Source organism: Salvia miltiorrhiza, chromosome 8, assembly GCF_028751815.1.
Source record: "Salvia miltiorrhiza cultivar Shanhuang (shh) chromosome 8, IMPLAD_Smil_shh, whole genome shotgun sequence".
Lineage (NCBI taxonomy): Eukaryota > Viridiplantae > Streptophyta > Magnoliopsida > Lamiales > Lamiaceae > Salvia > Salvia miltiorrhiza.
In genome coordinates this window covers 18,086,294-18,097,586 of record NC_080394.1, presented here as the reverse complement: position 1 = coordinate 18,097,586, position 11,293 = coordinate 18,086,294, and the positions used below count along the sequence as shown (strand labels likewise).

Here is an 11,293-nt window from a genome sequence, read left to right as displayed (position 1 = left end):
CTGATCAAAAAAAAAAAAAATTACAAGTTTAAGTTTCATGTCACATATATAAAAAAAATAATTGTGTGCCTTTCTTTCCTTACTATTAGTTAGTACTATTATTTTAACGGAAATATATATATGATGTGGAAGAAGTGGGTGATACACTGATACGTATAAGAATAGAATGAGCCAACGAGTTCGATTTTCAGGAGGATCAGAAATGCATTTAAAATCAGTAATTTTAGGTTTTCCTAAGAAACACAGATACTCCCTAACTACTCCTTCAACACGAACCACATTCTTTAGTATTTCATCTTCTATTCTAATTTAAGGTTGCTTTGTCGTGTATTTTTTTTTATTAGTTACTCCATTTTTAATGGGTAATTATGGTATTTTTTTAAATATACGTGACATTAACCTGACCACAATTATAATAAACGATGAAATACAATTTTGGTGTAAAGAAATGTGTGACTAAATAGAAAAGAAAGAAAATTGAATTGGCGCGCGGAATAGAAAATATTAAGTGGAATATCAAATCAAGCGTCGAAATTAAAAACGTTCAATATGATATCTGCCAAATTTAAATTACACTCCATCTGCACTTTCCACCCCGAAATGAAGTTGCCAGTTAACACCAAAATTGTAATCACATGTTGAATTTAGTTGTAGATCATGCTCAAATTAGTAGACAAATGGAGTGTAGTGGTATTGCATTCTCTTTGCAATATGATGTTTTGCCGTGAACCTACAATACAACTAACATCCTCAATATTTTCTATTCATAAAGTTGTTGGATTGAATGTTGTATCTCGTTTTTGAAGTTCTGCCTCAACTCAAGGTTATTGCCACTACAGTAGTACCTCAATTTAATCATTTCGTGCCATATAGTAATATACAATTTTTGGGGTAAATATCAGTTTTTTGCCTATTGTTTAGGCGTTTTCTTAAAAATATTTCACCTTAAGCATATTTACAAAATAATACTCATCGTTTTATTTTATTTTTTCTTATTTATGGCCCACAAAATTAATTTGGCAACCAGTATATGACGTGTTCTGGCCAAGTGCCATGTAGATATTACACACAAAATTATAATAAAAATAAAAAAGACACGCACATAAATTAGAAAAGGTTTTTTATTGCTTTGTTGAAAGCACAATTTCAAAATCCTAAAGAGGTAAACCACTGCCGATTTCTCCCTTCCCTCCTTATTGAACCCTAACCCACCGGCGACCTCTTCCACTGCCGATTTCTCCCACCCCAGCCATTTACTCCGGTTGGTCCTCCTTCCCCCGCCATTTCATCTGCCGCTCCCCTGGAAAGGTTCCATCGCCACCACTAATTCCTCCCTCGTTGCCCTCTGTCCGATTCCATCTTGTTCGCAGTCACCCTCTACCCATCCACCGCAATCTCCTCCTGCGTCGGTAACTTGTCTAATAAATTTTAATCTTTCAATTGTAATAGACCTGTTAAAACATGGTATTGAAATTTTGTATAGAGAAATCATGGTTAGGAGGCTATAAACGTTGGTTTGTATATTGTGTTTCTTATATTCTATTGAATACAAGCACATTTTTATAGGATGGAGAAATAACTAACAAGGAAAGAATAAAATCTACTCTAATCAAGGATCTTGATTGATCATTGATTACATAATTTCATCTATCACAATATTTTCCATAACTATTTTCAACACTCCCCCTCAAGTTGAGTGATGGGATTCCCGATACTCAACTTGCCAAGAACTTTTGAAAAACTTCTGGAATTCACAGCTTTGGTTAGGATGTCAGCGAGTTGATCTTCAGATCTCACAAAGGGTAGAGCCACGATCCCACCTTCGATCTTCTCTTTGATGAAGTGCCTATCAACTTCGACATGTTTAGTTCTATCGTGTTGCACCGAATTTTCAAATTTGCTGATGGCGGCTTTGTTGTTGCAGAACATTTGGCATGTTTTTGTTGGATGAAGACCTAACTTCATTAGTAACCTTCTTAACCAAAGAACATCACTCAGTTCACTCTTGATTCCCTTGAATTCTGCTTCTGCACTTGAGAGAGCCACCACTTTTTGTTTCTTGCTCCTCCATAATACGAGATTACCTCCGATGAAGGCAAAATATCCCGCTATTGATTTCCTGTCAATTGGGTTCCCAGCCCAATCTGCTTCCGTATAGGCTTGTATTTCCATGTGACCAGTTCTTTTGAATAGTACTCCATAATCAAAGGTTCCTTTCAGATACCTCACAATTCTGAGTGCTGCTTCCCAGTGATCAGCTTGTGGTTGGTGCATGAATTGGCTTACAACTCCAACAACATAGGCAATATCAGGTCGGGTATGAGAGAGATAAATGAGCTTCCCTACCAAACGCTGATATTGTCCACGATCAGCTAACTCAGCTCCCTTCACAATCTGTAGTCCATGATTTGTCACAATAGGTGTTTCTGCTAGCTTGCAATCCAACATTCATGTCTCTGCAAGAAGATCTACGGTGTATTTCTTCTGATTTATGAAGATTCCTCTCTTTGATCTGAGTACTTCAATGCCAAGAAAGTACTTCAGTTTCCCTAAGTCCTTTATCTCGAACTCTTTGAACAAGCTTTCTTTCAACTTCTGAATTTCTTCTAAGTCATCCCATGTTATGATCATATCATCAACATAAATGACTAAGCAAGAAATAAGATCACCTCGCTTATTCAAGAATAAGGTATGGTCTACGTTGCTTTGTTAGTGCCCAAACTTCTTCATAGCTGCGGTGAATCTCCCAAACCAGGCTCTGGGAGATTGTTTGAGGCCATATAAAGTCTTTTTCAGTTTGCACACCTCACTCTCTTCAAAGTCATCTAAAAAACCTTGAGGAACCTCCATGTAAACCTCCCTTTCCTCCTCAAGTTCTCCATGGAGGAAGGCATTTGTAACATCAAACTGGTGAAGATCCCAATCCTTGTTGGCAGCTATGGAAAGAAGAACTCTGACGGTGTTCATCTTTGCTTCAAGTGAGAAAGTGTAATATCCCGCCCATTCCTATTAAGTTTAGAATTTATTTTAAGCTTAGATTAAGATGATTTATGCCGGAGAAATGAAAATGAATTTATTTTAATGCCAACAAAAAAATTATTTTCAAAAGCTTTTTTGCAAAATTTAGTTCTTGATTTTGTGCATTTCATATAAATTGACTTATATGAATATGTGATTGTACAATATGATCAGTATTTATTTGGACAAATTTTAAATTAAAGTCTATTTGCAACTTTGATTGTTAATGCATGTCGTAGTTTAGTAATTTAGTTTTGAACTTTGATTTTATTAAATTTTGTGTATGGATTTAAGAGTCCAGTGCTAGTCATTCTTGAGTTAGTGATCCAGGATTTTATTCAGAACTATTTTGATTAAAAGCCTTGGATATTAATTTTTATTTATTTATTTATTTATTTATACCATCTACTTGTTCTTAACCTTATCCTATCATTCTAAAGGCGTGTTTGATATTGGCTAATACACTGTATTAACTAATTCAGTACAGATCAATCTAGTGTTTGGTATTATTTAGTAATAATGCGGATGTGTGTTTGATATTGGCTAATACACTGTATTAACTAATTTAGTACAGATCAATCTAGTGTTTGGTATTATTTAGTAATAATGCGGATGACCTGATTTAATCCCACGACCCAATATTATTAATTCAGATTTCTTAGGATTAATAATACCACCTCCCCTAGGATTAACTTAAACCATGATAGGTATTATTTAGTAATAATGCGGATGGCCCGATTTAATCCCACGACCCAATATTGTTAATCCAGATTTTTTAGGATTAATAATACCACCTCCACTAGGATTAACTTAAATCATGATATTCTGTATTTAGCCATAATAGCAAACACCAACTCAGTATTAATAATCTGTCATTATCCACACTAAATATCCTGGTTACAAATTATCCTACATAATCCTTTATTGAAAACCAAACGAGCCTTAAATATCCAATTATTTTTATCCAAATCTTTAACTTCCTCATTAAGTAATTTTTACAATCTTCCTTTGTAAGTCAAGCTTAAGCTTTTCTTCGCTCAATCCTCTCACCTGCTCTCTCCCTACTCTCGTTCCAACAAAACCAAAGAAAATCAAGTGCAAAGCTCCATTTAGTATGCAGCAGCAGATTCAACACCAGCAACAAATTGATTCCAGCCATCACAAATCAATAATACAACAAAATTTGTTTCTAAAGGTTCTTCCCTCTAACTCAATTTCCCCAAGCATTTGTTTGAAATCAAACTCAAATTAGAAAATCCCACACGCACATCTGTTCCACCTTTCACATATATATATATATATATATATGCTGAACAAATTCATGTATTTGTTTATTAGAAGAAACAAACTGAAGATGCTTGAATATAAATTTGTATATATATATACATATATGAAACATGATTTGTTTTAACACTGAAAGGAAAAGAAAGGTAGAGTCCTGAATTCTTGTATCTGCTTTTGAACTGGTGTTGTGTGTGTGTTGGGCTGGATCGTGAGAGAGATGCGAGACAGAGGGAGGCCGCGGCACGGCGGCGCTGCCGCTGTTGCCGGACCAAGGACGGAGGGGAACAGGGGAGGGCGCGGCGGCAGTCCGCTTCTTCTGCTGCTGTCGGCCGATTTGAGTGAGGAGGAAGGGAGTTCAGGCGGCGGCGGCTGGTCTGGTGCAGTCTTCGGAGGGAGTTCTGGGTTCGGTGAGATAGAGGGCGAGTGATGGGGGCGGCTGCGTGGCCGGCAACGCCTACCGCCGCCGGAGAAGGGAAGAAGGGGGAGGGGGAGTGTTTTGCAGCGCAGCTGCTGTGTGTGAGTGTGTGCGTGTGTGTTGTGTGTGTGGGTGTGTTAAAATGAAGATGGAATTAGGGGGCTGCCATTTTTTTTAAAGGAAGTGGGCCCATTTTAATTATGTTTTGGGCCTCTGTTTAGGTTAAAGAGATGGGCAGCTATTTATTTAGTTTTCAAGCTAGGATTTCACCATTTTAATTGTGAAGCTTGACTTTTGTTTTAAATTATTGGACTTATTTAATTAAATTATTTATCTATTTAAGTTCAATTAGTTTATTAATTAGACCTTATACTTGGATTTGATTAATTAATAATTTCAAAGTATAATAGCATAATATTATATTATTAATATGTGCATATTTTAAGTGATTACTTATTATATATTTAAAGCATGACATGTATTGCACTTGCATTATGCAATAAAAGTATTTATGATTTAATTGGTTATCCAATTAATAAAGAAAAACGAGTAAGGATATTGTTGGTGTCCTTAACTCAAAAATTTTAGTTTTCAAATATTTATTTTTAAATTTTGAAAACCCGGCTAAGTGAATCATAGAATATTATGCACCTCACCATAACAACTTATATTTGATAATTATTTAGATATTTAATAAATTTAAGCATATTCGGGTAATTAATTAGCATATATATATTACTATTATGAATTTACAATGATGAGAATGAGTACTAAAATTATTTTTAAAATTGAGTTTAAAACGAATACGAATATATAAACAAAATTCATAATTTGTAGATTGTATAATTATCAAATTTATACTTAAAATTATATATAATAATTAATTCCCGTCTACGGTCAGCTTTAATATATTCCATTCTTAATCACATCAAAATGCCAAAAAAAAAAATCATATTCCAAAATGATACGAATTGTCATAAAACCACGGTCCAAATGCCGATTAAATTCTTGCAAGTTGCTTTTATTTTATTCGTTTCTTAGTTATATTGTGAAGGAAGAAACTCTACAAATTCCCTTCTTGTACAGAGAATGAGTTGATCGGATGGAGTAGATTAAAAGTCCCAATGTAACAGTGACCATCTCTTCATTTTCCCTCACATGCACTCTCCAACATTATGAGCTTCCCACCACATATTTGTATTGCAGAGAGAAGAGACACTGTATACGAGCTCATAGTCTTTCTCTTGCAAGCAAGTATTCCCTTCTTTTTTGTTCATGAAATTAACATGTCTTATTTTCTTTCACTGTTTTTTCTTCTGTATGTCACCAATTTTCATTGATGTTTTTTTTGCATGAAAATTCATATGATCAATATTTCTTTTTCCTTATAATTAATACATTTGGAATAAACATTTTATATTTGTGTTGATTACCTGATTGTTCGTGTAGGAAGCTCAACAATAGAAGGGGAAGATCATGGGCTCGATGATTAAGAAGAAAGGAGAGAGAACTCCACAGTTAACTGATTTCATATTTTCTTGGTCCATTGCTGACATAATGAACAAAGATCTTTACAAGGACAAGGTATCATCATCATCATCGTTCTTGCATTCTTGATTTTTCCAAACTTAGCCCAAATTCCATATTGTGATAATATTTCATGGCTGCAGGTTGATAAAATTCCAAAGATCTTTTCATCTGTGGATCATTACTTGAAGTCATTTACAATCCCTCTCATTGTAGAAACGCATGCTGATCTGCTGTCAAATATGACAGCGTTGCACTCTGCTCCATGTTGCGAGGTCTTCAACGTCAAGAAAAGGAAAGCAGTTAGGCTAGATGATGATATCTTGGTAAACACCTTCACTTTCAAAGCAGCTTTAAAAGGAGAGAAAGACTCACCTAAATCATATGAACCTCAGTTTGCGGATTTGGTTGCACTAACAGATGTTAGGCCTAAGTGTGTTAGTGATCTGGATAGCCCTAAAGCACCATTCAATCTTGCAATAGTGAAACGTGCATCTGATACGAAGATACGGATCCTATCTTCGAAGCCAGTGTTGTTTGAGAATGGCCAAAGGGGAGATAGGCTCTTTATCGTGTATTTAACAAACCTGAACACCAACATTCGAATTTGGGGCGCTTTGCATCCGCACAAAGGAGTGAACACCAGCATTTTCACTTCTGTGCTTACAGTTAGTCCATCTGTAAGATATATGCTCAATGATATATTCCTCTTTGTTTCTCTCTTTGTGACATTGGAGTTTTAGCGATTGAATTGATTGTGCAATGTGCAGAATTGTGGTGTTTGCCCCTTCAAGAGAGGTGAGAGCAGAAAAATGGCTAATTCAAGGGAGATTATTACCTCATTCGGGCTTGATGATTCGCAGAAGGCTGCAGTTTCAAACTGCATCGCTCTAACAGAATGCAGCCATAGGAAGAGTGTGAAGCTGATATGGGGACCTCCCGGAACAGGGAAGACGAAGACAATTTCTTCATTAGTATTCACACTTTTGAGGTTGAAGTGCAGGACTGTGACTTGTGCTCCCACAAATGTTGCTATTGTGGGAGTGACTAAGAAGTTGATGAGTTGTCTGAGTGGGAAACTAGAGCACGGGACCTACGGATTGGGCGACGTCGTCTTGTTCGGAAATGGGGAGAGAATGAAGATTGATGAGCATCAAGACCTCCATGATGTGTTTCTTGATCATCGGATTTCTGAGTTGGCACGCCTCTTCAACCCGTTGACAGGGTGGAAGGGCGTCGTGAATGAGATGATCTCCATCTTCGAGGATCCTCAAGGTGTGTATCTGCGCTACTTGGAGCAAGTTAGAGGCAGAGACGACGAAGGAGGTTCATCCATGGCAGCGGCTTTGATTGGATTCTTTAACGAGAATCAACGTAATGACAACAGCATTAATAATGTGTGGACATTGGAGGAATTCTTTGAAAATAAATTTGTTGCTATAAAAGCGCGATTAGTCAGTTGCATAACGGGGTTAATCACACATCTGCCTACTTCTTGTCTTCGTCTGAAAATGCTAGAGAAAATGATGAGAGTTTCTAGAATGCTCCAAACACTAGAAGAAGCATGTCTGCATCATAAGCAGCCATTTATGCAAAATGAAGGCTTCTGCACGTCCAAAAACAAGTGTTTGGAACTAATGAAATTCCTCACTAGAACTCTCTCACTTCCTGAATTGAAAGAATATGATATGGTGAAGGAGTTTTGTCTGAAAAATGCTTGCTTAATCTTCTGCACCGTTTCAAGCTCCGCGAAGCTGCACAACATAAAAGAAATGACACCATTTGAGCTAGTGATCATAGATGAAGCTGCACAGGTCAAGGAATGTGAATCTTCGATCCCCCTGCAGCTTCCGGGGGTGCGCCACGCCATACTAGTCGGGGACGAGAAACAGCTCCCTGCAATGGTCATGAGCAAGGTTGAAACTTGCCCCAACTTCTATACATGCAGACTAGGCCTTGTTTCAATCTGTCACTAACCTGATCTTGTTTCGTTTGTTGACAGAAGTGTGAGAAGGCGGGCTTCGGGAGAAGCTTATTCGAGAGGCTTGTGATGTTGGGACACAAGAAGCATCTTCTGAATGTGCAGTACAGAATGCACCCTTCTATAAGCCTGTTTCCAAATAAGGAATTCTATGAGAACAAGATCAAGAATGGGTGTAATGTGAAAGAAAGAGGTTATAACAGAAGCTTCTTTGAGAAAGAAAGCTTTGGCTCATATTGTTTCATCAACGTAGCAAATGGGAGAGAGCAGTTTGACAAAAGGCGTAGCCTTATGAATAATGCAGAGGTTTCCATGGTTTCTCAATTAGTATCCCAAATCCATAAAGGTCAGATCACAAGTAATCAGCATATATACTCATTTTTGGACTACTTCTTACTGGTGTTTTGTTTGATAGAGTGTGTGAAGTCGAAGAAAAGGGTTCGAATTGGGTGCATATCTCCGTACAAAGCTCAAGTAAACGCGATTGAAGAAGCGGTAGGGAAGGCGTATAGCAGTGACGCGAATGCTGAATTCTCCGTAAATGTGAGGTCTGTTGATGGGTTTCAAGGAGGAGAGGAAGATGTGATCATAATCTCGACGGTTAGGAGCAATGGGCGTGGGTCGGTTGGGTTTCTTGACAATCGAGAGAGGGCGAACGTAGCCTTGACTCGTGCTAGGTACTGTCTGATGGTAGTAGGTGATGCTGAAACTCTGTCGAGGAGCGGTTGCGTTTGGCAGAAGCTGCTGACGGACGCCAAAAGCCGCGGCTGCTATCACCAGCATCCAAACAAGTATGCAGACATTTATTTATTTGTTTTCAATTTCATCATGTGTGATGTTGGTTTGGATGATGCAGGAGGTTGGTCGGTGAAAGTGATGCATGCGCTGAGCTAACCTCAAAACTAGCAGCGATCATGTTGAGGAATTAATCAGGTTAGTTTGAATTTCTGTTTATGGCATATCATATTCATTTTGGATTGATTTACTATGTTTTATGTTTCGTGTGCAGGAAGGTGTGGTTAATAGCAAATATGGTGGGCGATTGGCATTTCCTCTTTTTGAAATTTAAATTGTGTTTCTATGTTGAGGGGCCAAAGCTGGAGTTTTGGGGGTTTATGTAATTGATGCTAATTATTTACAACTTGATATTGTGCTATTGGAATATAAATACTCGAGGCCCATAATATTTCGTCTTCTAGTTTTGGTTTTTATCATTTGATTATCTAATACGTATTGGTGATTTCTAATTTCTTCTTGGACTACTTTAAGTTATGTGACTTGTTAGTTGTTAGTGTCACTGGCGGATCCGGGGGGGCTGAAGCCCCCTCCCAATTTTTGAGTTTCATAATTTTTTTATTTATGTTTATATATATTTTATATATCTATATATATGTATATAAATAAGAAATATAAGAAAAAGATATAATACATTGTTTATAGTATCCAACTATTTATATTATCTATACTATATTAAAAGAGGAGTTTTCAATTTGAAATCAATTTCAAATTGATTTTAATGGTGATTTTGTAATTTATTTGAAAATTAATGGCTTATTGTATATATTCAAAAATTAAGTAAACTAACTTAATTAATTAAAATTACATGTCCCACCCACGTTTGAAAGAAAGGGGCACCAAAAAACTGCTTTGATTCATGCAATTGATTGATAAATTGCATTTGGATTTAAGAAAGTGGAAATAGCACATCATTTTGTGCATAAAAAAAAATTGTTTGTTTATTTATTTTCTTTTATTTTATTATTTTTTAAAATATCCATTCATGAAATTATATGCAATATGGATCTTGAATTAAAGATCGTGATACAAACTTTAATTTGATACATGACACTTAAAAATGAATTTAAAATAAACACATTATAATCATTTAAAATTCCATAATGAATTATATGTTTTATATATATATATATATGTGTGTGTGTGTGTGTACAATTTATAGGCATTCATTGTAAACAATTTAGAAATTTATATTTACATAATACTAATTTATAATATATTAAGAAGGTAACTTTTAATTTCAAATTAATTTTAAAATTAATATTGTAGTTATAATAAAATTGAAGATTTATTTGTAAAGTATAATTTTTATTTATTCCTTTTTCTTTATGTTCTTATTTTTTTATTTCTAAAATTGTGAAATTCGACCATTTATAAAATATTTAATATGCATATCAAATTAAATATCATGATAAGAGCTTTAATTTGATATGTTTTATGTTATATATTTGATTTAAAATGTAAGAGTTACATTTATTTAAAGATTAAATTTTTTAAAAATTCTCTCTCATTTCTCCTCTTTTTGTGAAAAAAAAAATCTACTTTTTTGTTTTGTTCTTTTTACTCATATTATGCATTTTCATAAAATTATTTTTTATTATATTTATAAATATGATAATTAAGTTGGTATCAATTTTATATAAATATAAAAATACAAAAATGTTTCCCGTGCATTGCACGGGGTGCAAATGCTAGTTTGTTTAATATTGTACATTGATTTGTTACATTTATGTTATTTTTATCCTATTTTTCTTTCTTGTTTAATTTTTAATGTTGAATTTGTGTCAATTAATCTCAAGTTAAAAGTAAAATAACAAATAATTAATAATGAAAATTAGTTTATTTGTTTAGAAGATGAAACATTTCATTTTAAAAAAATGCATAAAAGTATTTTTATATACTTTCAATCTACTTGATGTTGAATTAATTGAACTGCAAATAATTTTCTATTATATTAAGTGATTGTTAAGAAAATGTATAAAAATGAATTAATTGAATCCCCGTATAAATATTTTCAGACATCGTACTTCAACAAATTCAGCCCCCTACCATTAAATTTTGGATCCGCCCCTGGTTAGTGTTACTAACCCATGATATATTGCCTCAGTGTCTCGGAGCATGAATGTAAATGTACATGGAAGAACATGCGCAACATTAAATTAAATTAGTACTAGCCAGAGTTAATATATGACGTCGAAATTTTACACCAAAGCTTGAAATTTCAATGAAAAGTCGATGAGCCTGGTTTTATTTTAACTAAATGTCGATTTTTT

The 11,293-nt window shown here is 34.9% G+C and overlaps 1 protein-coding gene across 4 annotated transcripts; it reads left to right on the top strand.

Annotated features, from left to right (window-relative positions):
- Nucleotides 1–4,011: 4,011 nt before the first annotated feature.
- LOC131001536 (uncharacterized) lies at nucleotides 4,012–9,423 on the top strand. 4 transcript variants are annotated; one of them, XM_057927941.1, is made up of 9 exons: nucleotides 4,012–4,213; nucleotides 5,804–5,967; nucleotides 6,167–6,301; nucleotides 6,388–6,924; nucleotides 7,015–8,160; nucleotides 8,247–8,571; nucleotides 8,641–9,016; nucleotides 9,082–9,158; nucleotides 9,235–9,423. In XM_057927941.1, the coding sequence occupies exons 3-8, from the start codon at nucleotides 6,194–6,196 to the stop codon at nucleotides 9,152–9,154; spliced, it is 2,565 nt and encodes an 854-aa protein (XP_057783924.1). In that variant the 5' UTR covers nucleotides 4,012–4,213; nucleotides 5,804–5,967; nucleotides 6,167–6,193; the 3' UTR covers nucleotides 9,155–9,158; nucleotides 9,235–9,423. The 4 variants fall into 4 exon arrangements, with proteins under 4 accessions (XP_057783924.1, XP_057783925.1, XP_057783926.1 ...); XM_057927942.1 differs by having other exon boundaries at nucleotides 5,804–5,971; nucleotides 6,171–6,301; XM_057927943.1 differs by having other exon boundaries at nucleotides 5,804–5,971.
- Nucleotides 9,424–11,293: the final 1,870 nt, after the last annotated feature.